General features: G+C 45.9%; 1 protein-coding gene across 2 annotated transcripts in view; it reads left to right on the plus strand.

Annotated features, from left to right (window-relative positions):
* Positions 1-6,288: 6,288 nt before the first annotated feature.
* Positions 6,289-27,247, plus strand: part of PPP1R1B (protein phosphatase 1 regulatory inhibitor subunit 1B) — a 212,490-nt gene continuing 191,531 nt past the window's right edge. Inside the window, exon 1 of one of the 2 annotated variants that reach the window (XM_075350128.1) lies at positions 6,289-6,537. In XM_075350128.1, coding sequence (XP_075206243.1) covers positions 6,388-6,537 — 150 coding nt within the window. In that variant the 5' untranslated portion in view covers positions 6,289-6,387. The remainder of the gene's footprint in view (positions 6,538-27,247) is intronic. The other variant, XM_075350129.1, reaches the window with a different exon arrangement.

Consider the following 27,247-nt stretch of genomic DNA (forward strand, 5'->3'; position numbering starts at 1 on the left):
GACAGACGGGGAAAGAGACAGACGGGGAAAGAGACAGACCTGGAAAGAGACAGATGTGGAAGGAGACAGACCTGGAAAGAGACAGACCTGGAAAGAGACAGACCTGGAAAGAGACAGACGGGGAAAAAGACAAACAGGGAAAGAGACAGACGGGGAAAGAGACAGACGGGGAAAGAGACAGACGGGGAAAGAGACAGACGGGGAAAGAGACAGACCGGGAAAGAGACAGACGGGGAAAGAGACTGACAGACAGAGAGACAGACAGACACAGAGAAAGAGAGAGACACAGAGATAGAGACACAGAGATAGAGACAAACAGAGAAACTGATACAGACAGAGACAGACACACAGAGACAGACAGAAACTCGAAGAGAGACAGTTACTATCCCGGGCAACGCCCGGGTACTTCAGCTAGTATATATATATATATATATATATATATATATATAAAAAAGTGCACAATACAAATAATGGAATTATCTGATGAGGATAAGTAGATGTAAGCTCTGTGTTCCTCCATCCAGACGCGCGTTTCGCCCAGCTTCTTCAGAAGGGGCACGTTAAAATTAAAAAAAAATATGCATTTTTATTATTTCATCATCATCATTACTGCATTATTAGTAGCTAGTCTATTAAATCATGTATTTCCTCTATCGAGCCTTCAGTATTTTATCATCTTAGGGTGACCAATCAAAAAACGCCAACTCAGCTTCAAGGATGTAATTCTAATAACACTTGCATCACCTACTTTGATAAAGTAGCCTCTGTGTAAATTATACAGTTTTAGGATTTCTTAGCTTAGTTTCTTAGCATATTGACATGTTTGTATATGGGTTTTTTTAGATATGCCTCTGTCTTGCATTAACAAACTGGAATGTTTTTGCTACATATAAGTAACTGTTGTGTCACAAGGCAAAACTTGACTACAGTGCTAAGGAATGCCTACAACCTGAATTTTGCCTGCAGAATTAGAGATCAGAGCAAAAGTTGGGCTCCACATACAGTACAGAGCAAAAGTTTAGACACACCTTCTCATTCAAAGAGTTTTCTTTATTTTCATGACTCTGAAAATTGTAGATTCACATTGAAGGCATCAAAACTATGAATTAACACATGTGGAATGAAATACTTAACAAAAAATTGTGAAACAACTGAAAATATGTCTAGGTTCTTCAAAGTAGCCACCTTTTGCTTTGATTACTGCTTTGCACTCTCTTGGCATTCTCTTGATGAGCTTCAAGAGGTAGTCACCAGAAATGGTCTTCCAACAGTCTTGAAGGAGTTTCCAGAGATACTTAGCACTTGTTGGCCCTTTTGCCTTCACTCTGCGGTCCAACTCACCCCAAACCATCTCGATTAGGTTCAGGTCTGGTGACTGTGGAGGCCAGGTCATCTGGCGTAGCACCCCATCACTCTCCTTCTTAGTCAAATAGCCTTTACACAGCCTGGAGGTGTGAAGCATGGAGGAGGAGGTGGGATGGTGTGGGGGTCCTTTGCTGGTTACACTGTTGGGGATTTATTCAAAATTGAAGGCATACAGAACCAGCATGGCTACCACAGCATCTTGCAGCAGCATGCTATTCCATCCGGTTTGCGTTTAGTTGGACCATCATTTATTTTTTAACAGGACAATCAATAACCCCAAACATACCTCCAGGCTGTGTAAAGGCTATTTGACTAAGAAGGAGAGTGATGGGGTGCTACGCCAGATGACCTGGCCTCCACAGTCACCAGACCTGAACCTAATCGAGATGGTTTGGGGTGAGCTGGACTGCAGAGTGAAGGCAAAAGGGCCAACAAGTGCTAAGTATCTCTGGGAACTCCTTCAAGACTGTTGGAAGACCATTTCCGGTGACTACCTCTTGAAGCTCATCAAGAGAATGCCAAGAGTGTGCAAAGCAGTAATCAAAGCAAAAGTGGCTACTTTGAAGAACCTAGAATAGAAGACATATTTTCAGTTGTTTCACACTTTTTTGTTAAGTATTTCATTCCCAATGTGTTAATTCATAGTTTTGATGCCTTCAATGTGAACCTACAATTTTCAGAGTCAGGAAAATAAAGAAAACTCTTTGAATGAGAAGGTGTGTCCAAACGTTTGGTCTGTACTGTATACAGTATGCTGCAATAGCTGTGCATTAAATCTTACCCAGTGATTGTATGGGAAGAGACAATCTATGCCTTTTGCAGTCCCAATAAAAGAGCCAACCGGCACACACTACAAATTGCTACTTCTGCATGGTGCCCCGCATTAGGAAAAGAGAAGAAGTAGACTTCACAGTATCCAAACACTCTGTCTGTAATACGACCAGTACCACTTATAAAAGAACTGCCAGTTCCAAAAGCACCAGAAAAAGTTTCAGTCATGTGAGGAAGAAGAGGGCCAGACCCAGCCTTTCTGTCAGCAAACTCAACTGAACCACATCTTATAATACAAAGTCACTTGAGCGATCTTGTTAGAGATTTGGATCTGCCCAAGAGTAAAGGGTGCTTTACACGCTGCGACATCGCTAACGATATACCGTCGGGGTCACGCCGTTAGTGATGCACATCCGGCGCCGTTAGCAACATCTCAGCGTGTGACACAAAGGAGAAACGATTAACAATCGCAAAAACGTCAAAAATCGTTGATCCTTGACACGTCGCTCCTTTTCATAATATCTTTGGTGGTGCATGCCGCTGGTTGTTCGTCGTTCCTGCGGCGTCACACATAGCGATGTGAGACGCCACAGGAACGACAAACATCTTCTTACCTGCGTCCTCCGGCAATGAGGAAGGAAGAAGGTGGGCGGCATGTTCCGGCCGCTCATCTCCGCCCCTCCTCTGCTATTGGGCGGCTGCTTAGTGACGCCGCAGTGACGTCGCTATGACGCCGAATGCACCTCCCCCTTGAAGGAGGGATTGTTCGGCGGTCACAGCGACGTCGCTGAAGGAGGGATTGTTCGGCGGTCACAGCGACGTCGCTGAAAAGGTATGTGCGTGTGACGCTGCCGTAGCGATAATGTTCGCTACGGCAGCGATCACCAAATGTCGCACGAACGACGGGGGCGGGTGCTATCACGCACAACATCGCTAGCAATCGCTAGCAATGTCACAGCGTGTAAAGCACATTTAAGGTTGAGATCTTAGGTTTTCGGCTACAGCAGTAGAACCTTCTAATGGGCGATATTCGGATTTCTTTGTACTGCACCCGTGATAAAGATCTTGTCTAATACTTCTTCATGCTTTTGAACCCTAGTCTATAAGCGACTAACTTATTCACCATTGTGCCCATGCTCCAGGTATACTGTACATAGAGTACAGTTAGATCTAGTGTATTACTTTATTGAGGCTTCTGATGTAGCCCTTGACATCTTTTGCCACATGCCCCCAATGAACAACTCAGCCACATGCCAAAGAAGAAAAAACCCTGTCACATGCTACAAAAGAAAAGTTCAGTTCCATGCTTAAAAACAGCATAAACCAATACAAAACATGAAAAAGCTCTCCACATACACCCAAGAAACAGGAAAGCTACATGCCATGCAAAGAAAAGCTCAGTTACATGTCCATGAGAAACAGTGTGGGTGCATGCCATACAAAAAAGATCTCAACCGCAGGCCTACAAAAAAACCCAGTACAACCACATGTGACACAAAAACTGCGGTTATATGTAGTGTCGTAACTAGAATTTGATGGGCCCCGGTGCAAAAATTTGGACCTGCCCCCCAATCCACTTATAAGGTATCCCCCATAGTACTTCATATTGTATTATGCAGCCCATATTCCGTTTAATGCACCCCTATAGTTCTCCGGCCACCATGTACTGACTGATTAAAAAAAAAAAAAAAGTAAAGAAGTACACACCTCTCCTCATTCCCCCGCTGCTCCGGTCAGAGCGTCCTGCGCTCTGCATGTCTCAGCACAGCGGAGTGCAGTAGTGACATCACCAAACTCCGCTGCACTGAGATATTGTGTGCGGGCACAAGGGGGAATGATTAAGGATGGAGAGGAGCGCTCCACTCCCTCTTTCATCATTGCTTTGTGCGATGACGGCGAGGGCCTGCGGGCAAGGGAGCCCAGTGCCGTCACTGGCACTGGGCCCCCTGACTCATGAGCCCCATAGCGGCCACGTGGTCTGCCACCATTGGCGTTACGCCACTGAGTAGCGCAGCTCCTCTCCCACTGAGATGAGCCAGCTGCTTCTCTGCAGCGCGGGCGCCCAGCCCCCAACCCTCCCGGGCCCAGTAGCAATCTCTGCAACCATGCACGATCGATACGCCTCTGGCCATATGTGTCTTACAAATACTACAGCCAAACACTACAAAATAAAAAACTCAGCTACATTCTCCAAGAGTCAAAGCAGCCACATTCTCTTAATAATCAATGCAACCCCATCCCCTAGACCAGGGGTGGGGAACCTCCGGCCCGCGGGCCGTATACGGCCCGTGACGACTTTTTATGCGGCCCCCGGGCACATTCCCGGGGACCATTGTGCTTTGGTGGCAGCCGCGCTTTTCCCGGCTGCCGGCCCTTTAAATCCCACAGCCTGATGCCCTGTGGGTAGATGCTAGAATGTACGGGCTCTCTCCAGATCCTGACTTCCAGGACCTGACTGCAGCCCATACATTCTAGGCTTATCCCCGGCCTGTGTGCTCTGGTGGGCGGGTAAGCAGCAAGCTGCGATAAAGTCACACAGAAGAGCTGCAGCAGGTTTACCAGCCTCCCGAAACTGTGCTGTGTGTGTGTGACTCTCCCTCCCCCTCACTGCGAGTACTCAACCCATCGCTGCCCCCCCCCCCCGCTCAGTGCTGTGTACACCCTCGTACTGTGTGTACCCCCCAATGCTGTATGTACCCCCCAATGCTGTGTGTACCCCCTCGTGCTGTGTACCCCCTCGTGCTGTGTACCCCCTCGTGCTGTATGTACCCCCCAATGCTGTGTGTACCCCCTTGTGCTGTATGTACCCCCTAGTGCAGTGTGTACCCCCTAGTACAGTGTGTACCCCCTAGTACAGTGAGTACCCCCTAATGCTGTGTGTACCCCCTAATGCTGTGTGTACCCCTTAATGCTGTGTGTACCCCTTAATGCTGTGTGTACCCCCTCATGCTGTGTACCCCCTCATGCTGTGTACCCCCTCGTGCTGTGTACCCCCTCGTGCTGTGTGTACCCCCTCGTGCTGTGTGTACCCCCTCGTGCTGTGTGTACCCCCTCATGCTGTGTACCTCCTAGTACAGTGTGTACCCCCCAGTGCTGTGTACCCCCTAGTGCTGTGTGTACCCCCTAGTGCTGTGTACACCCCAGTGCTGTGTGTACCCCCTCGTGCTATGTGCCCCCTAGTGCAGTGTGTACCACCTAGTGCAGCGAGTACCCCCTAGTACAGTGAGTACCCCCTAATGCTGTGTGTACCCCTTAATGCTGTGTGTACCCCCTAATGCTGTGTACTCCTTAATGCTGTGTGTACCCCCTCGTGCTGTGTACCCCCTCGTGCTGTGTACCCCCTCGTGCTGTGTGTACCCCCTCATGCTGTGTACCTCCTAGTACAGTGTGTACCCCCCAGTGCTGTGTATCCCCAGGTGCTGTGTGTACCCCCTAGTGCTGTGTGTACCCCCTAATGCTGTGTACACCCCAGTGCTGTGTACCCCCTCAGCGCGGTGTAACCCCTCACTGCTGTCCGTGCCCCCCCTAGTGCTGTCTGTACCCCCTGGGTGATGTCTATGCCCCCCCACCAGTGCTGTCCGCACCACCTAATGCTGTCCATGCTGCCACCAGTGCTGTCCATGCCACGGTGAGTGCTGCCTGTGTCCCCCTTATGCTGTCCATGCTCCCCAGTGCTGTGTGCCACCCCTCAGTGCTCTTAACTCGCTACTGCTGTCTGTACCCTCCCACTGCTTTCTATGCTCCCCAGTCCGTGCTCTCCTATTGATGTCTATGTTCCCCCAGACCTGTCTGTCTCCCTAATGCTGCCACCCAGTGCAGTCCGTGCTGCCACCCAGTGCAGTGCGTGCTGCCACCCAGTGCAGTGCGTGCTGCCACCCAGTGCAGTGCGTGCTGCCACCCAGTGCTGTGCGTGTCCCCAGTCATGTCTGTGCCACCGCCAGGGCTGTCCATGCCCCCTACTGATGTATATGCCCCAGCCCCTCCTGTGATGTATATGCCCCAGCCCCTCCTGTGATGTATATGCCCCAGCTCCTCCTGTGATGTATATGCCCCAGCCCCTCCTGTGATGTATATGCCCCAGCCCCTCCTGTGATGTATATGCCCCAGCCCCTTCTGTGATGTATATGCCTCAGCCCCTCCTGTGATGTATATGCCCCAGCCCCTCCTGTGATGTATATGCCCCAGCCCCTCCTGTGATGTATATGCCCCAGCCCCTCCTGTGATGTGTACTCCCAGTGTCTCCTGTAATTTATGCGCCCTGGCCCCTCCTGTGATGTGTATGCCCCCAGCATCTCCAGACAGAGACAAACCTGGAAAAGCAGCTGTGAGAAACAAGATGATCAATATCACCGAACATTACAATCGCACCAAAGAGAAGCAGCTCCGGCCACCACAATAGGGGTGAGTTAATCGTTTGACCAAATATAGCAGGGTTATTTTTCAGGTTGATAATGTTGTGCGGCCCCCAAAGGTTAGTAGGAAATTCCAAATGGCCCCCGGCAGTAAAAAGGTTCCCCACCCCTGCCCTAGACCATTATTACCCTCGCCAGGAATGGTCGATTAACAAAGATTACGTCAATAGCAAGGCATATAATACTCTGCAGTGATACAAAGAAACTCATGGTAACCTCTAAGCAACTAAAGGCCTCTCTCACATTAACTAATGTTGCTATTCATAAGTCCACCATCAGCAAGACACTGAACAATAATGGTGTGCATGGCAGAATTGCAAGGGGAAAGCTACTGCTCTTAAAAAAGAAATGCTGCCTGTCTGCGGTATGCTAAAGGTCACCTGGATAAGCCATAAGTTTGTTGGAACAATGTTTGAAGACAAATGAGACCAAAATAGAGTGAGAATCATTGCAGCATATAAACCTCATACCATCTGTAAAATGCAGTTTTGGTAGTATCCTGGTTTGGGCATATTTTGCTGCATCTAGGCCAAGATGGCTTGTCATCATTGATGGAACAATTCATTTTGAATTAAACTAGCACATTCTAAAGGAAAATGTCAGGACATTTGTCCATGAGATCAATCTCAAGAGAACAGGAGTCATGCAGAAAGACAACGACCTAAAGCACACAAGTCATTTTTCAAAAAGATGGTTAAGGAGAAATAAAGTTAGAGTTGGGGAATGGCCAAGTCAGAGTCGTGGCCAAAAACCTACATACAGTAACTGTTGTAGAAGGGTCCGAAGTGAACAGTTAAAGGCAGCGTCGGACTGGCTACCGGAGGAACTGCAGTAATACCAGTCCTGGCCGCGGTTACCTGCGCTGAACTCCGGAGCTCTCACCTGAGCTCCGGTGTGGAGCCTGGACTGAGCCGCGGGTTTGCAGGACTGAACTGTGAGCGCCGACTGATTCCCCAGCTATCACACTTCAGTCCATGACAGCTGCGGACAGGCCAGGCTGGACTCTGCAGCTCAGGTGAGAGCTCCGGAGTTCAATGTAGGTAACCGCAGCCAGCACTAGTATTACTGGCGTTTTCCGGTAATACCAGTCCTGGCTGCGGTAACCTGCGAACAGGCCAGGTTGCACTCCAGAGCTCAGCTGAGAGCTCCGGAGTTCAGTGCAGGTAACCACGGCGAGGACTGCTATTACTGCAGTTCATCCAGTAGCCAGTCCGACGCTGGTTAAAGGTGAAAAACCCACCAACACTCATAATACAAGTGAGGCCTAAAACACACGTCCTTGATAACCACGCACGTGTAATACGGGCCGTTTTTCATGTCCGTAATCCGTTTTTTGGTCCGTAAATAACGCACGTGTGGTGGCTGTGTGTCCGGCGTATGGTAACTACGTGTGCGTGTGGAATGGCCGTGTGTGCGTGTGAAACTTAACTGACGTGTGTGTGTTGTCCGTGTGAAATGTCCGTGTGTGATGTTAAATGTCGTTGATACATGCCGGCTGACAGCAGACAGAGTCGCGCGCTGAGAATGAACTCGGGTGAACTTCCCCCGACTTCATCCTCATACCGCGGCTCTGTCTGTGTCGCGTACTGATTAGCGGTCACCCGTGAAGGACTCACCGGTGACCGCTAATCACCAGAGTGACTGAATGGAGTACCCCTCTCGCATACTCACCGTTCCCCGATCACCGGCGCGGCGCTGCACGGCTGTTCTCTAAACTCCGGCGGCTTTTCCTCTTTTGAAAAAGCATTAATCAATCTCGTATTCCCTGCTTTCCCCGCCCACCAGGAAATATGATTGGTTGCAGTGAGACACGCCCACACTCTGACTGACAGCTGTGTCACTGCACCCAATCACAGCAGCTGGTGGGCGTGTCCATACTGTGCAGTAAAATAAATAAATAAATAATTTTAAAAAAACTGCGTGCGGTTCCCCTAAATTTTAATACCAGCCAGATAAAGCCATACGGCTGAAGGCTGGTATTCTCAGGATGGGGAGCCCCACGTTATGGGGAGCCCCCCAGCCTAACAATATCAGTCAGCATCCGCCCAGAATGGCCGCATACATTAGATGCGACTGTTCTGGGACAGTACCCGGCTCTTCCCGATTTGCCCTGGTGCGTTGGCAAATCGGGGTAATAAGGAGTTAATGGCAGCCCATAGCTGCCACTAAATCCTAGATTAATCATGTCAGGCGTCTCCCCGAGATACCTTCCATGATTAATCTGTAAATTACAGTAAATAAACACACACACCTGAAAAATCCTTTATTAGAAATAAAAAACACAAACACATTCCCTGGTACACCAATTTACTCAGCCCCAAAAAGCCCTCCATGTCCGGCGTAATCCAGGATGGTCCAGCGTCGCTTCCAGCTCTGCTGCATGAAGGTGACCGGAGCTGCAGAAGACACCGCCGCTCCTGTCAGCTCCACGCAGCAAATGAAGAGAGCCGCGTGATCAGCTGAGCTGTCACTGGGGTTACTCGCGGCCACCGCTGGATCCAGTGACAGCGGGTAACCTCAGTGACAGCTCAGCTGATCACGCGGCTCTCTTCATTTGCTGCGTGGAGGTGACACGAATGGCGGTGTCTTCTGCTGCTCTGGTCACCTTCATGCAGCAGAGCTGGAAGCGACGCTGGACCATCCTGGATTACGCCGGACATGGAGGGCTTTTTGGGCCTTATGGGTTGCCATTAACTCCTTATTACACCGATTTGCCAACGCACCAGGGCAAATCGGGAAGAGCCGGGTACTGTCCCAGAACAGTCGCATCTAATGTATGCGGCCATTCTGGGCAGCTGCTGACTGATATTGTTAGGCTGGGGGGCTCCCCATAACGTGGGGCTCCCCATCTTGAGAATACCAGCCTTCAGCCGTATGGCTTTATCTGGCTGGTATTAAAATTGGGGGGAACCGCACGCTGTTTTTTTTAATTATTTATTTATTTCTATACTCCATATTGACACGCCCACCGGCTGCTGTGATTGGGTGCAGTGAGACACCTGTCACTCAGCGTGGGGGCGTGTCTCACTGCAACCAATCATAGGCGCCGGTGGGCAGGGAAAGCAGGGAATACGAGATTGTTTAATGAGCGGCCGGCTTTTTCAAATTAGAAAAAGCCGCCTGAGCAGTGTAAACGCCGTGCAGCGCCGCGTCGGTGATCGGAGATCGGTGAGTATGAGAGAGGGGGGGAAACTTCAGTCACTCGGGGGATTAGCGGTCACCGGTGAATCCTTCACAGGTGACCGCTAATCAGTACACGGCACACAGACAGAGCCGCGGCATGACAATGAAGTCGGGTGAAGTTCACCCGAGTTCATTCTCATCCCGCTACTCTGTCTTCCGACATGTAGTAACGACATTTTGCATCACACACGGACATTTCTCACGGACAACATAACCACACATCCGTGCAAGGAACGTTTTATTTGGACTCCCATAGGCTAACATTATGTCCGTGTGTGCGTGCTCCATCCTAAAAACGAACATGCTTCCGTGCCAAACGGAGCAAAAAACGTGGGACGCACACGAACACACGGAAGATCAAATAACACGCACGTGTGCCTTTAAACATAAAAAAACATATGTGCACGTTTGGTCGTATCTCCGGTATGTACGGAAACGGACCAAACACGCACGTTTTAAACGGATGTGTGTTGCAGGCCTGAAGCTGTTTTGTAAGAGGAATGTGTCTCGGTTCCGCTGTGCAGAGTAGTTTTCATTCAGAATGCGTTTGTCATAGCTCTGCTGTGCAGAGCATTTGGCATTTGAAAATTCTCAGCTGTGTGTCTTGTGCACCTGCTGATTGTGATTGTTCTGTTTCTTTACTGGGCTTACTCTGTCTGAATGTCGGTGGTCGTACTTCCTGTTTGCTCAGTGTGCTCTTGGCTCCTGTCTGGCGTAATTGTTCTGATCTTAGCTTCTGACCTCGGACCTCTTCCTGACCACGTCTCTGTCTGCTCCCTGAACCTTGTATGTTACCTCCCAGTTTCTGACCTCGGACCTCTTCCTGACCACGTCTCTGTTTGCTCCCTGAACCTTGTACGGTACCTCCCGACTTCTGACCTCGGACATCTTCCTGACCATGTCTCTGTCTGCTCCCTGAACCTTGTTTACCCAGCTTCTGACCTTGGACCTCTTCCTGGCCACGTCTCTGTCTGCTCCCTGAATCTTATACGTTACCTCCTGGTTTATGATCCCGGCTTGTCTGACTACCCTTCTATTCATACTGCTCGTAGTATATCTAGCATCACTGAATGGTCTAAAATTCCTTCAAGTCGAAATGTAGGCCTTATCAACAATTACCGGAATCTTTTAGATACCGTTAATATTGCATAAGGGGATCATAACATTTACTGAAAGCAAATGTTCACTGTCATGATCCAGGCCGGCTTTTCCCTGCTGCTGGTTACACCCAGCTCTGCCTGGTCATGTCAAGGGGTTAACTTCCTTTGCCTCGTTCTGGATCCCAGGACGCTATATATTGCCTCTCTACCTATGGGTCAATGCCAGTGTCTTGCAGCTTGTATACTGGCTCTGGTGAGTGTTTCTTATCTGTTCTGCCTCCCTGCTACTGTGTCCTGACTTGTACCCTCCCCTGTTCATCTGCCTGTCCCGGTCCCTAACTTCCCACTCCTGTCTGTTGTTTGTGTTTCCCTCTGCATACCTGATCTCCCGGCTTCCGACTCGGTTCTGTTTTCTGACTTAATATTGATCCTCCCTTTGCTGGGACTCAACTTTCCTGGCTATACCCTGATTGTTTGACTACTCTATTGCCCCCTGGTGGCTTGCCTGTTAACTACCTGCTGAAGTTACTCTGCAGTACTTCAGCTGCCTTTCTGTTACAGTGTTTGTCTCTCCTTCACTACTCTGCTGCCACCTAGTGGGGAATACGCTGTACTACGTCTTACTAGCCTTTGTACAGCGTGACATTCACATACTTTTTCCAGTCTTAGTAAAAAAAAAATCATAAAGTGTAATATTTTTGGCTCATTTGTTTGATTTGCTTCTTTTTATTTACTTCTAAGACTTGTGTGAAAACCTGATGTAGTTTTAGGACAATTTATCCAGAAATCTAGAAAATTCTGAAGGATGCACAAACTGCATGTACCAATACCATGTGCTAATAGTGTAGTTGGGCAGCCCATTGGCTCAGTGGTTAGCACTGATACCTTGCAGCGCTGGTGTCCTGGATTTAAATCCCACCTAGGACAACATCTATAAGGAGCTTGGGTGATTGTATGTGTTTCTTCCCACATTCCAAAGACATACTGAGAGGGAATTTACATTTTGAGCACCAATGGGGACAATGAATGTGTCTGTAAAGCGATATGTAATTAATAGTGAGTTAAATAAATAAATTGGATACTATTAAGCATGAGAGGATGGCGTGATGTACAGGGCTTTAGTAGGCACTAATTACACCTTCCAAGGCTGAGTGGCATGTTGGCATCTACATGGCAGCCAGCCATTTCATATGCACCACCAGTTATACCAGCCAACAAATATGAGCAATCAAAAAAAGTTCACTATTTTGAAAAATATTATTGAGCCCAGAGTGTTGAAGAGAATAAAGAAAAAAACGATACTCATCTACCGAACCTATGCTACTCTATTATATTCCATGTTGTGTCCAGAAATGTCACTTTTTTCCTAGCTTGTATGAAAATGTCACCTCTGAAGCCAATCAACAGACAGTGATTGGCTGCAGTGGTAACCTGATGTGCCCCACTGGAAGATGAAATCAGGAGAACAGTGTGGTACACAGTGCAGAGCTCAGGGTGGCATCAGTCCAGTGTATTTATTTTTTTTTATTTATTTTTTTTATTTTTGCACCCATTGATAATAATTTTCAAAGCAGTGGACAAAGCCTTTAAATTCTGAAATTCTATACTGGAAATAAAAGCAATAATGGCAATGTTGAATATTTAGCCATTTTCATTTGGTTGCATGTCTTCCTAGAGAATTACTATAATGTTATCTGTACAGACATCCATCTTATTCTCGTGAATGTATAATTGTTTGTCCTATGTTGGGTCAGATTGATGGAATTTTATTGTCGCTCTTGCACATATATATGAGAAGACCCACACATGGCTCCCTAGCTCTTGGCAGCTGCACATACTATTGTGTACCAATGACACGAGGGATGTCATGGCATTAATGAAACTTGGCTTTGGATTCAGGAACATATGACTGGCAGTTGACACCAGGCTAAGAACCATATCACCATATCACTATCACTTGGCTCCTGGGTCAGACTCATATAACAGGCTCTTGGCACCTAGACCAGCACTGGGAACTGGACTTTGCATTGGCACAGATTCACCATTACTGGTAATGTTCACACTGAATTTCTCAGCTTGTTTCACTTATTTATTTCTAATACATGTAATATTTAGTCAATTTTGTTCAGGTCTTTAATAGACTGATGTCCAAACTTTACATTTCATCAGTGAATCCCAAAGAGCATTAATAATGCATCCAAGAGAAAAATGGAGCAAATTTGTACCATTTTTAGTTGAACAAGGCACAGATTGAATAGGTAAAGCATGAATATAGGCTCTGATCATATAGGATTTCTTTGTGGTCCGGACTGAAATAGATACAGTATATAGGACTACGTAGGAAATGTATACACAAAATTTTAGGATTTTTTTTTTAATCAAGATTATTTGCATAAAAGATTCATTTTTCACTAAATGCACTAGAGCAAATACTCCTTTATGTGTCAGAACAGGCAAGGTATTAAAGCAGAGTGCAGAAGTTTACTAAGTGTTTTTCCTACCTTGGTCCAATTGTGATTACTGTATATAACAGTTGATAGTTGTTTTTTTTATTTTCTGGAGAGCTATGACTAGCATGCTGTCAACACTGTCTGAAAACGTGAGGCCCATATACTGTTCTAGCACATCGGCCCTGTGTCTGCCATGGTTATGTTCATGTATTTAATTATGCAGTTGTGACCTAGCTAGATGTAGGATAAGATGCATCTATGGTAGACTAAGTAGTTCACCTTCAGTCATCTGGACAAAAACTACACCACCCCTTCAGGTTCTGATCACATGTCTGTTTATCCTTTCTATTTGTCTGTTCCATTTAGAACAAACAAGCAGATAAACAAAGACCCCTCCATGATAGCGTCTGGTATACGGAGCCACCACTACAGGCTGCCATCATGACTACTGCAGTTGAATGCTTAGCCATAAAGCAGCGGCGGCGGCCCCATGTAGAAGATGCGATCATGGAGGAGTGCTTCTTATGGACCTCAGGCACATGGACCCCTCCATGATCGCGTCCTGTACACGGGGCCGCCGCCGCTGCTGTCAGCGCTTTACTTACTGCAGTTGAATGCTTTACGGCACCGCAAAGCATTCAATTGCAGTAAAGTCATGACAGCAGCCTGCAGCGCTGGCTCCATGCACCAAACGCTATCACGGAGAAGTCTTTGGCCCTGCGGACTGCCAGAAGAAGCTAAGGACACCGTGGGAACGAAGGAGAGGTGAGAATATTTTTTAATTTATGTAAACAACGGCATAATAGGGGACAAAAAGGGGACCAGTAGGAGGACATAACTAAACAATGGGCTCATGCAGCACCATGCACCGTCGTATAAGACGACCACCGACCTTTGAGAAGATTTTCAGGGGTTAAAAAGTTGTCTTCTACGCCGTAAAATACGGTACTCTGATTTACCACTGTTACTTGTGTTATTATCTCTCATAATCCTTAATTTTTATAAACTTAATAAAACCGCTGTAGGTTCAGTTACCACTGCCTCCTCCATTCTCTGAGCCGTTGCATCCAATAGCCTGCTTTACAGGAGTATTCACACATCTGCAGTCACATTGAATGACTGCAGACTTTTAGCCTACCTCTGGACAACGCCATTAAGGCTCTGGTCACATGTCTGTTCATCCTTTCCATTTGTTTGTTTGTTTTATATAGACAAAGACAGAGCAGAAATAAGAAGGTAAGTTTCCCTGGATACTAAGCCACACGAAATGGAAACTAAGAGACCCAATATAAATAAATGGCGCCCCTCTGTTTTCGTTTGAAAAAAAGAATGCACAAGATCCCAATCCTGTCCACCGCCATTAACTTGAGAACGGCAGCAGCTATAGGCATAGAAGTGGTGTTAGGTATAGTAAAGTAGCCATGCGCTACGCAATGAAATCACCTACAGCGCCACCTGGTGGAAAACAACGGACTTAGCATTTTTATCTCAAAAACGGAACGAGATAGAGAAAAAAAGTGAAATACAAAGTTGTAGGGCATCATCAATTCAATACAAATCGACACCTTGCATATAGAAATGCTATGATTAGAATGTGTAAAACTCACAAGGCTGCGGTCGTGAAGCAATAATACCTCATGGAGACCTTCCTACAAGTCATTGGGTGGTGGCTGCGTGGAGTGGCCTCCACGCTCACCTGACCTGACCCCATTGGACTTCTTTCTGTGAGGTCACATCAAACAGCAGGTGTATGCGACTCCTCCACCAACACTGCAGGACCTACGACGACGTATTACAGATGCTTGTGCAACCACGTGTCACCTACCATATTGCACAACGTACAGCAAGATACAGTATGCTGTCCAGAGTCCAGATGTGCATTGCAGCTGACGGTGGCCACTTTGGGCATCAAAGTTAAACGAGCGCCGTACGCGTGACCAGCATTCAACCTGTTGGGGAGGGTCATGGGTTTCATATAGCATTTCTGTATGCAAGGTGTCGAATCGTATTGAATTGATGATGCCCTACAACTTTGTAATTCACTTTTTTTCTCTATCTCGTTCCATTTTCGAGATAAAAATGCTAACTCTGTTGTGTTCCACCAGGTGGCGCAATAGGTGGTTTTATTGCGTAGCGCATGGATACTTTACTATACCTAGACACAACTTCTATGCCTATGGCTGCCGCCGTACTCAAGTTAATGGCGGTGGACAGGATATGGGTGGACACTGTATAGCTAAAGATAAACTGACAAGTGCACATAGCTTGTATATTTGTATCCAATAGGTTTTCAATCAAATCAGGTGATTGACAATTTAGGAATACTCTTACAATTGTAAAACTGTTTACTCATAAAGATTTACATGTATATAGTTATTGTACAGGATTTTTATGTTCAATCTATTTTTATTGAAATTATTAAACAAAATAACAGAAATAAAGGCAAAGACAAAATCATTTGAATAGAGCAATAAGCAGATATCCAAAATCATGTATGGAACCTGTCAATTATCAATTATCATCATATCTTCTGATGCATGTGCTAATAATCAAACAATCTCTCTGTTACTGCAAAATCATACTCAAATATTCAAAATTTGTGGTAACGCTGAAGTCGCCAATACTAGTAAAGGCAATCTCGGGAGCAGAAATTACCGTATATAGAATGAGAAAGAGCAAACAAAGTAATTCCTCTGCTTGTACAGGATTTTAAAAAAAAAAAAACAACAAAAAAAACCACAGCACAGCTTCTTTCTTCCACAAACAGCACCATCCTTATCCTCAGGTTTGGTGCGGTACTGCAGGTCAGTGCATTCACTTTAATTGGGCTGACCTGCAATATCAGATACTATCCATACACAGACGTGCCGCAGTTTCTGGAAGACAAACAGACATGTATTTTTATTCCTGGACATCTGGAAGCAAAGATATATGCAAACATTGAATTTGAGGATTTTTTTTAAATTGCATAATTGTTATATTTCCTACACCTAATTTATACAACAGGAGACTCGGTTCTTTCTGATTATGTACAGCACGAATATGCACTACAATACTCCACCGTCTTATATGCAGTTATATGGATTGGTGTGCTGAATGATTGTAAAGTGCCGTAGAATATAGAGGTGCGATGTAATGAGGTGGCTCCACATTAGATACTTACCCTTATTTTTTTTCTTTATAAATGTAAGCCCTAATATTGAAGCATATGACTGTAGCCAGGCTTAGTATCCAGAGCTGGCGCAGAATTAGGAGTCTGGCATGGGTCATAGTATCTCTATCGAGCAACACATCTCATCCTCCTGGCTTATGCCAGGTCATTGATACAGTATCTTATGCCAAGCTAGCAACCAGTAAATGAAATTTCAGTCACTTGCTGCCTCCTTGTGGTCAGGTTAGGGAATGCAAGACCAGAGCTATATTCCTAAATAACCAGTCACTCTTTGTAGTTACATACACTGTGTGCAGAATTATTAGGCAAATGAGTATTTTGGTCACATGATACTTTTTATACATGTTGTCCTACTCCAGGCTGTATAGGCTTGAGAGCCAACTACCAATTAAGTAAATCAGGTGATGTGCATCTCTGTAATGAGGAGGGGTGTGGTGTAATGACATCAACACCCTATATAAGGTGTGCCTAATTATTAGGCAACTTCCTTTCCTTTGGCAAAATGGGTCAGAAGAGAGATGTGACGGACTCTGAAAAGTCCAAAATCGTGAGATGTCTTGCAGAGGGATGCAGCAGCCTTGAAATTGCCAAACTTTTGAAGCGTGTCAACGAACAATCAAGCGTTTCATGGCAAATAGCCAACAGGGTCGCGAGAAGCGTGTTGGGCAAAAAAGGCGCAAAATAATTGCCCATGAATTGAGGAAAATCTAGTGTGAAGCTGCCAAGATGCCATTTGCCACCAGTTTGGCCATATTTCAGAGCTGCAACATTACTGGAGTATCAAAAAGCACAACGTGTGCCATACTCAGGGACATGGCCAAGGTAAGGAAGGCTGAAAAACGACCACCTTTGAACAAGAAATATAAGATAAAACGTCAACACTGGGCCAAGAAATATCTAAACACTGATTTTTCAAAGGTTTTATGGACTGATGAAAATGAGAGTAACTGTTGATGGGCCAGATGGATGGGCCAGAGGCTGGATCAGTAAAGGCCAGAGAGCTCCACTCCGACTCAGACGCCAGCAAGGTGGAGCTGGGGTACTGGTATGGGCTGGTATCATCAAAGATGAACTTGTGGGACCTTTTTGGGTTGAGGATGGAGTGAAGCTCAACTCCCAGATATACTGGCAGTTTCTGGAAGACAACTTCTTCAAGCAGTGGTACAGGAAGAAGTCGGTATCGTTCAAGAAAAACATGATTTTCATGCAGGACAATGCTCCATCACATGCATCCAACTACTTCACAGTGTGGCTGGCCAGTAAAGGTCTAAAAGATGAAAAAATATTGATATGCCCCCTTGGTCTCCTGATCTGAACCCCATAGAGAACTTGTGGTCCCTCATAAAATGTGAGATCTACAGGGAGGGAAAACAGTACACCTCTTGGAACAGTGTCTGGGAGGCTGTGGTGGCGGCTGCACGCAATGTTGATCGTAAACAGATCAAGCAACTGACTGAATCTGTGGATGGTAAGCTGATGAGTGTCATAAAGAAAGGTGGCTATATTGGTCACTAATTTTTTTGGGTTTTGTTTTTGTGTGACGCCCCTGGACTATCAGGTCATCACAGGGTACTGTACAAGCTGCACTCCCGTGCAGTATTCCACCTCCCTCTTAGTTCTGGGTCCCTACTTAAGTGGTGTTGCCTCCAACAGCAAATTAAATCCTAGAGACACCCTGCTCTACAACCACCAGACACACCAGTGGACTGCTTGAGTGGAATAGAGTCGCCCACCTGGGGGGTCAGGGAGGGGAGGTGAGGAGTGTAATGAGTCAGTGAGGGGTAGAGCCTGAGAGTTGAAGGAGAGAGGTTGGGAAGTAGCCCTCGAGCTGAGAGGAGCTCAGAGGAAGTCGGGAGTGGTGACTCCTGAAATAACTGCCTAGGTTGCAGACGGTGGTCTGGGCCTACAGGAGTCGAACCCACGGTCGCAGGGGATTGTGGCGAGGTGCTCGGACCTGTAGAGGAGGACGGTCGGCAGCCTAGCACTATCACCGGTCCGGAACGAAGGCACAACGGGGTATACGGACCCTAGGTCGGGGAGTAGCTTCAGGCAACCCAACAATTCACCTTAGGAGAACGGAGCCTTTATGATCTGTTCCCACCCGCTCTAGAATCGGAGCACTAGCACAATGAGGGGGATAGGACTTTACAACCCAAAACGGTCCAGAAAATCCCAAATGTGAGCCCTGAGAGCAAGCTCCCATACTTAGCCATAGTAGGGAGCGGGGCCCGGCTAGTTCCATGCTATCGGGCCATCAAGTTGAAGTCAAACTAAGTGCCAGGAGGCAGGTCAAGGATCACCAGGCAGCATCACTTGAGGATGTGACCCGGACGAGCTCCCCTAAGCGGCAGCGGTACCCAGAGAATTGGTTTACCCGATTGTCAGTGTCTGCTTATGAACTGACAGAGTACGAGAGTGACTCCTGCACCCCATGGCACCCCTTCACCGAGTCCCGGAGTATCCCCCATTACCTGTGGAGGGTTGCAACACCTTGTTGCCCACCGCTCCATCACCCCGGGTACTCCCAACGGCAGCGGCGGTACTCCCAATTACCGCACACCACGGGTGGCGTCACGAGCTATAACTCCCCTGTAAATACCCCCCTTCACTCGAGTGGCCGCACAACCCCGGGTCCGGAGACCCTCGAGCCACAGCAAACCCGGATCCGAGCAGCTCGGCTGCGTCCACGGGGGCGGCACATTTGCATGTCAGAAATGTTTATTTCTAAATTTTGTTCAGTTATATTGGTTTACCTGGTGAAAATAAACTAGTGAGATGTGAATATATTTGGTTTTTATTAGGTTGCCTAATAATTCTGCACAGTAATAGTTACCTGCACAAACAGATATCCTCCTAAGATATCCAAATTTAAAATAAACGCACTCCAACTTCCAAAAATATTAAGCTTTGATATGTCTTTTGGGTGGATTGAGAACATACATTGTTGATCAATAATAAAAAAAATCCTCTAAAATACAACTTGCCTAATAATTCTGCACGCGGTGTACATGGGCTTCTGTCTGTTTGGGAGAAGCTGTGCACAAGAAGGAGGGGATAAAAGTAGGTGAGGAGTGCACTTAAGGCCTCCTTCACACGTCCTTGTCTCCGATACGTGTTTCGTCCGTTTCCTCACGTACTGGAGACACGGGCACACATAGACCCATTAAAATGAAAGGGTCTGCGCTCACATTCTGCCATGGACCATGTGTACGTGTGGAGCATACGTGTGTCCGTGTGCTCCACACGTCAACATGTCCGTTTTTCTCCGGCATCACGGGTGTCAAACGGAACGCAAACGGACCACACGGAGGTGTTCCGTGTGACACGCGCCGGAGAAAACAAGTGTTTGAGAAAATAAAAAAAAAACCTTTACTCACCTTCTCCAGCCCTCCTGTCTCTGCCGCTGATGTCACTTGCTCCTGACCGCCGCTCATTATACTCATTGAGTATTCACTTCACTGCGGCCGGAAGCAGCAGCAGCGGGGAGTCGGCAGGACCGGAGACCGAAGATCACCACCATGGACAGTGATGCCAGGGACAGGTGAGCAGAAAGTTCCCGTTCTCTGTGTGTTTTCATGGAGAACACACGGAGAACACACGTAGGCCATAAACACGGCTCACGGAGGGACAAAACGCACCTCTGACACGTCCGTGAAAAACGTGCGTGTTTTTTCACGAACGCGTGAAAGAGGCCTAAATGTTTGACCACACCAAGGGACTCAACAGTCATTCTGTGCTGATAGACTCCCTTTTAATTAAATGAAGCCTAGTTAAGGATTAGGGATGATCGAATACCAAAATATTCCGACTTCGCGAATATCCGACAAATAGCTCACCGTGAATGTTCGACGCGCAATGTAAGTCTATCGGAAACCAGAATAATTTGACGTTGGACCTAACGGTTGTCATTAAGGCAGAATATCTCTCTCTCTCCCTCTCTCTCTCTCTCTCCTCCATGGTGCTGGAAGCCGGAGCAGCGAGGACTATATATGTATCGTTCCCGGAAGCTGCGGCAACGTGTATGTAGATGATGCTGTGCGGCCAAGCCAATTACAGTAACACCACAACAAAGATGGCTGCCACGTTACTGTAACAGCAAGCAACATCAGATGTGTTAATTGGCTGGAAAACAGGCGCCAAGAGCTCAGAAATGAAAATGAAAGTATCAGAACGGATGTTGTTTTATTCGTCGGATACCGAATGGTGCGAATAGCCTGTTATCCGTCAAATACCGAATAGTGGTGAATACATTCGCTCATCCCTAATAAGGATCCATGATTAGAGATGAGCGAACCAGAGGTTCAGTGTTAATACAGAACACAGACTTTACAGAAAAAAAAACAGAGTTCAAGTTTGGAGATTCAGTGCTTTACCTATGCAAACCACTTTCTCGAGTATTGCTGTACTCGGGTACACTCAGTGCTCAGCCCAGTGAGAGACGCCTGCAGTGTTTGATCGGCTCGCACTGGGGTTAACAACAATGTTAGAGGATGTAGTGTGTAGATTAAAAAATTATGAAAAACCTCCACCCACCTGCCCCAGGAAGTGATCTGTTTATGGCTGTATGTGAGTGGAAACCCGAACTGCCCAATTAGTGACTTCTAATGGGGTTCAGTTCAAGCCCGAGTCTCAAACCGAACTTTTTCAAAAGTCCGGTTGCACCCTCCGAACCAAACTTCCGCGGGTCTGCTGATCTCTATCCATGATACAAGGACTCCAAAATACAATGGTAAGAGGCTTGAGGACAGTTTACCAACCACAGAGCTATAGTACAAAGGTTGTTTTGTGATTATATCAGCAAACAATTGCAGCAAGGATATAAAGAAATGTGCATGAAACTGCGACTAAAATTACGGCATTTGCAAGCACTTACATCTGCTCCAACAGGAGGGGCACTCAGCGCAATATCAGATTGCACAACTAGTGCAAAACTAGTGCCGTCAAGCTTCTAAATATCTATAATCAGCCTAATGCTCTACAACATAAATAGTGAACTGCCTCTTTTCAGATACTAAACAGTATACACAAGTAACCTAGAACTGAAGATAATAAGAGTAGAGAGGAGTGGACCCGTTGATGTTCGGGTTCGCCGGGTTGGGATGAATTTTAGTTCAAAGTTCGTTTAGAGACCTGGATTTGACCTGAATTTGTTCCCGAACCCCATAACCCATATAAGTCAATAGGGACCTGAACTTACGGGCTTGATTTGAGTAACGAGTATAATGGAAGTTAATAATTTTGCGGTTCGGCTCTCCGCCCATATACAGCCAGCCATAAACAGAGCATTTCCCCTAGTGACAGCCATTCAGAGACTGTGAGTGTCTCCCACTGGGCTGAGCACTGAGTGTGCGATGCTCGATTGAGTGGTAGGCATACAAATAGCATCCGAACTCGGGCACAGTTAAAAAACGTTTTCGTGTTCGAGCCCCAGACACCCAGTGTTCGGTATGAACTCCGAACTTTACAGGTTGGGTTTACTCATCTCTAATGCGGGCGTCACACGAGACAATCTATTGTGTGATGCATCGTCGGGGTCACGGTTTTCATGACGCACATCCGGCATCGTTTGCGACGTCGTTTCTTGTGACACCTACGAGCGACGCTGAATCGGTCACAAATCATGAGTCGTGTACACGTCGCTTATTTTTAAAAATCGTTTATTTTTCATGGCGCCGGTTGTTCATCATACCCGGGGCAGCACACATCGCTCCGTGTGACACCCCGGGAACGATGAACACAGCTTACCTGCGTCCCACGGCACCCCGCCGGCTATGCAGAAGGAAGGAGGTGGGCGGGATGTTTATGTCCCGCTCATCTCCGCCCCTCCGCTTCTATTGGCCGGCGGCTATGTGACGTCGCTGTGACGCCGGACGTCCCTCCCCCTTCAGGAAGAGGATGTTCGCCGCCCACAGCGAGGTCGCTCATCAGGTAAGTGCGTGTGACAGCGGTTTAACGACTTTGTGCAACACGGGCAGTGATTTGCCCATGACACACAAACGACGGGGGCGGGTACGATCACTCGTACCGTGTGACGCCCGCATAAGTACCATAAGAGTAATAGTAGCAATCAAAATGACAACATTGTAGACGGTGTATAGAGATTTTGTTGGTAGAACACCCTGACGCACGGTTTCCCTCACTTGATAACGGTCAAACATTCATTATAAAGCATTAAGCCATTTATTTATAATTGTAGATTTCACTCCACTAGTTTTTATAGTTACCTATCCTAGTACTGATGTATGTACATAATATATTACATGGCGATAAGGAGTAATTAGTAATGCGATTTAATCTTATGTACATTCATTATTTATACTATGGAACCCTTTGCTGGTTTCCTTTATTTTCTTCCAATTTTATGTAAGGTTTTTACTATTATTATTTATTACTAAAGATAAGATACATTTGTATATACTTTTAATGTTTGAATTGCTTTTTGGTTAGTATAGCAAATGGCTATCTCTCCTATAGGTGCTTGCACAATTATAGCTTGTCTCATATGTGCAATGTATTTATTTTACTTGATTTTATAGCCTCATTATTTTCAACAGCACTTTGCTAGCATCATCATCATAGTCTCATATTTCACACATGAATAGATTGGAATACAGAGGCAGAGGATCACCCCTTATCAGCCCCCCACCCAGCAGCATGATGAAGTCATCACTATACCGCTTCTGACCTCATCATACTGCTTCTTTCACTGTAGAGCCACAGAGGCAGCAAAGACAACAGGGAAGGTAATTGCTAAAGATTAAATTTACTGACTATTATTTTAAATGTGGGGTGTTTCTGTCGGGGCAGAGTTCAGGGAGGGAGCCGCGTAAAAGGGAGGCAGTATGAAAAGGTGGCTGCATGGAGTGACATTATATTATGTTCACACAGTGCATTTTCTATTGCGTTTTTGGTGCGTTTTTGAGGTCACAAAGATGCACCTAAATGCATGCATTTTCTTCCGCCAGCAAAGTCTATGAGATTTCTATTTTGCTGTCCACACTGTGCATCTTTTTTTGTCTGCATCTTGGCTGCGTTTTTGAGGATGCAGCCAAGAGCATGTCAAGTATTTTTGTGGTTTTTTCAGCATTTTTGAGCCCTTCCAGTCAATAGATTTGACTTAAAAAAACCCACATTGGGCAAAATACGCTAAAAACGCATAAAAAACGTGTGTGTTTTTGATGTGTTTTGCCGCGGGTGTGTTTTTTGTGTGGTTTTTGGAACCAAAAACGCTGCATCTTAAGGGTATGTGCCCACGATCAGGACTCACTGTGTCCTGGACGCAGCTGGTCCTGACCTGCGGGTGCACGAGTCTACTCCACAGGAGAACGCAGAAGACCACAGCTGCTTGTACCCATGATCAAGGTTCAGTGCGCTGCCGTCTCTCACTTGTGTTCTCCCTACGGAGGACGCATGCGAATCCGCAGCAAACAATTGACATGCTGCGGTCTGGAAATACGCACCGCAGGTCAGTGTTTGTTGCAGAAAAAACAATCCACTGTTTGTACTGTACAATGCAGCGTTTTGGACGCAGATGAAGCATGCTGCGTCCAAAATGCTGTAAACACTGATTGTGGGAACGCACCCTAAGATGCACTGTGAGAACATAGCCTTAAGACGAGAGAAGATGGGAAAACATTATCAAGAGAGGGCAGCATCGGAGGACATTATGAAGAGAAGGCAGCATGGAAGAACATTGTGGGGGAACATTAGAGAGAGGGGCAGTGTGTTGAGGTACAGTATGGGGGACAACATGGAGAGAAGATTAAGTGGTTGGACCAGTATGGAGAGGTGAGAGCATGGAGGCATAGTATAGGGTAGTGGGAGTGTTGGAGAACAGTATGCAGGGGTAGGAATATGGGGGGCAGGCAGTATGGAGAGGTTGTAGCAAGTGTAGACAGTGGAGAGGAGCTACATTTGGGGACAAAATGGAGAGGTAGCAGTGTGGTGGGAAACTGAAGATGGAGACAGCATAAAGGGGAACAGTGTGGAAGCCATGGCTCAAAAAGAAAAACAGCACGGTAGTATAATTCATAAGGGAGGACAATGTCAATGTGGTGTTTATAATGTATAAGAGGGAACAGTGAGGAGGCAATGTATCTTAAGGACAGTGTGAGGATCTTATTTTGTGCTGGGAGCACAGTGAGAGGCAATTATTTATTCAGGGGCACAGCATGAGGGATATTTCTATTTATGAAGCAGTATAATGATACTTTTATTTTTAAGGGCATCATGTGGGGATGTACTACAGAAGAAAAGAGAAGATGGAAGTCTGCAGCTATGAGCTGTGGGCATGAAATCTCATCATGACATGTCTACTACAAGTAAAATATATCTTTGTACCGTGTTAGCCAGTAGAGATAAAAAAATTGTTTAAAAGAACAGAGAGTCCTCAGTGGTTGATACCTTTTAATGGCTAACTGAAAAGATGGTAATAATTGCAAGCTTTCGAGACTACTCAGGTCTCTGTCCTATCAGGCCTCTGGCCTACTACCGTTACATTGATGATATTTTAATCATCTGGACAGAGTCTGAGGAGCAGCTGAAGACCTTCCATGAACAATTTAATCAGTTTCATCCCACCATCAACCTAACACTCAACTACTCCTGCACGGAAATCAACTTCTTGGACACCATCATTAAACTACGGAACAATGAAATACAGACATCCCTGTACAAGAAGCCAATTGACCGTCCAACATACCTGAAATGGGACAGTTTTCATCCAAAACACATAAAAAACTCTATTGTATACAGCCAGGCTATCAGGTACAATCGGATATGTTCCAACAGTACAGATAGAGACAATCACCTTGAGGGCCTCAGAAAAACCTTTTTGAATCAAGGCTACCACCCAAGAACAATTGAAAACCAGATTATAAGAGCCACCAGAATATCAAGAAACCATCTTCTACATTATAAAACCAAAGAAGAGAACAACCGGGTCCCTCTTGTAGTCACCTACAATCCACATCTGGAGGTGTTTAGAGGAGCTGCACGGAAACTACAACCATTACTGCAAAAAGATGCCCGGTTAAAATCTATTTTTCCAGACCCCCCACTTCTGTGTTTTAGACAGCCCCCAAATCTAAGAAGCATCATTGTCAGATGCTCCCTGTCCTCTCCAACACCAACAGGAACATTTCCCTGCAACCAGAAAAAATGCAAGACCTGTCCATTAATATTGACAACGGACAAGATAAAGATTCCCAGATCACATCAGGACTACAAGATCCCAGGTACGTTCAGCTGCACCACAACCAATGTGGTGTACTTAATTATATGTACCAAATGTCCAACTGGGGGTCTGTATGTAGGGGAGACAGGACAACAGCTCAGGACAAGGATGAATTCTCACCGCCACACAATTAGAGAAAAAAGGATGGATCTACCTGTGGCCAAACATTTTTGTAACCCAGACCACAGCATCATGGACATGAAATTGCTGGTATTGAAAGGAAACTTCAAGTCCCAGAGAGACAGGAGACTATGGGAGTACAAACTTATGATGACCTTTGACACATTCAGAGAAGGAATGAATGTGTCTCATGGATTCATGTCTTTTTACATCAGTTAAAAGATGTGCTCCTCTGACCATCCGAGCGTGTCACAGCCCGGACCAGACCCTTATCAAAGGACAATAAAACTTTCACACTGAACTGCAGCAGTATTTATGGCTAGAACAGCTTGTCCCCCTGCCATAGAGATAGTTCTGTTTCATATAACTTGTTCTTTTTTTTTTTTTCTTTTTTTTTTTTTTTTTTTTTACTGCACTATTCTAAGTCCTGTTGTGTATAAATACGTGACTCTTCAGATTTTGTGTTATACCATGCCTGATGAAGAGACCTGAGTAGTCTCGAAAGCTTGCAATTATTACCATCTTTTCAGTTAGCCATTAAAAGGTATCAACCACTGAGGACTCTCTGTTCTTTTAAACAATTTTTTTATGTCTACTACATGGAGACAAAAGGGATGGGAACGACTTTAATCAGTGAAGATGTCATCTACAAAGTATCAGATGTAAATATAAATTTATGAATACTGACTAATTCTCATGCTTAATGTGGTTTCTGTATGGTCTGAAGTCTGATGATGTGTGGTAACAACAACTCCCAGTATCTCCTTAGCAATGTTAAGCACATACCGGGAGTTGCAGGTTCTTGTGATACAAGTGTATAAGGAGAGGACTGACTGGACAATGCATTTGATTGCTGTACTAAGCTTGGTGCCGGATTAATGTACTGATGGTAGTGATGGTGCTGGATTCATGTACCATTGGTGGGTCTGATCTTGCAGTCATGCAGCAATCCATAACTGGTCAGATGATGTGCTACATGGCTATATTAATACTCAATACTTGGAGTTTTTATATTTTTAGCAAGATTTGGAATGTTTCTGCTACAAAAATTCAGAGTAAGTCCATTGAGTTTTTGGAGCAGAAACTGATCAGAATCTCTCCAAATCCTACTCAAAACTTCAATTCTTGACTTGACACTTACCCCTGGCATGGCTCTTTTAATACTAGGAGTAAATAAATTACCAGATGAATGCTCTTCCCTAATTGCTCAGATCCTATTTTCCACAAAATTAACTATCACTAAACCCTGGAAAGAGACAGATTTGCCACATACCAACCAAACCTTCTCATGAACATCACATAAATGTATGAAAAAAAATGATAGCCTTACAATTCATCCCCCAAACTCTACAAGACATGGCACCTTTGGCTGGATAGCCCTTTCTACTCCATATAAAATGAATTTCTATACTTTATCATTTTTTCTTTCATTCTCATCT

The sequence above is a fragment of the Anomaloglossus baeobatrachus genome, chromosome 5 (assembly GCF_048569485.1).
Source record: "Anomaloglossus baeobatrachus isolate aAnoBae1 chromosome 5, aAnoBae1.hap1, whole genome shotgun sequence".
Lineage (NCBI taxonomy): Eukaryota > Metazoa > Chordata > Amphibia > Anura > Aromobatidae > Anomaloglossus > Anomaloglossus baeobatrachus.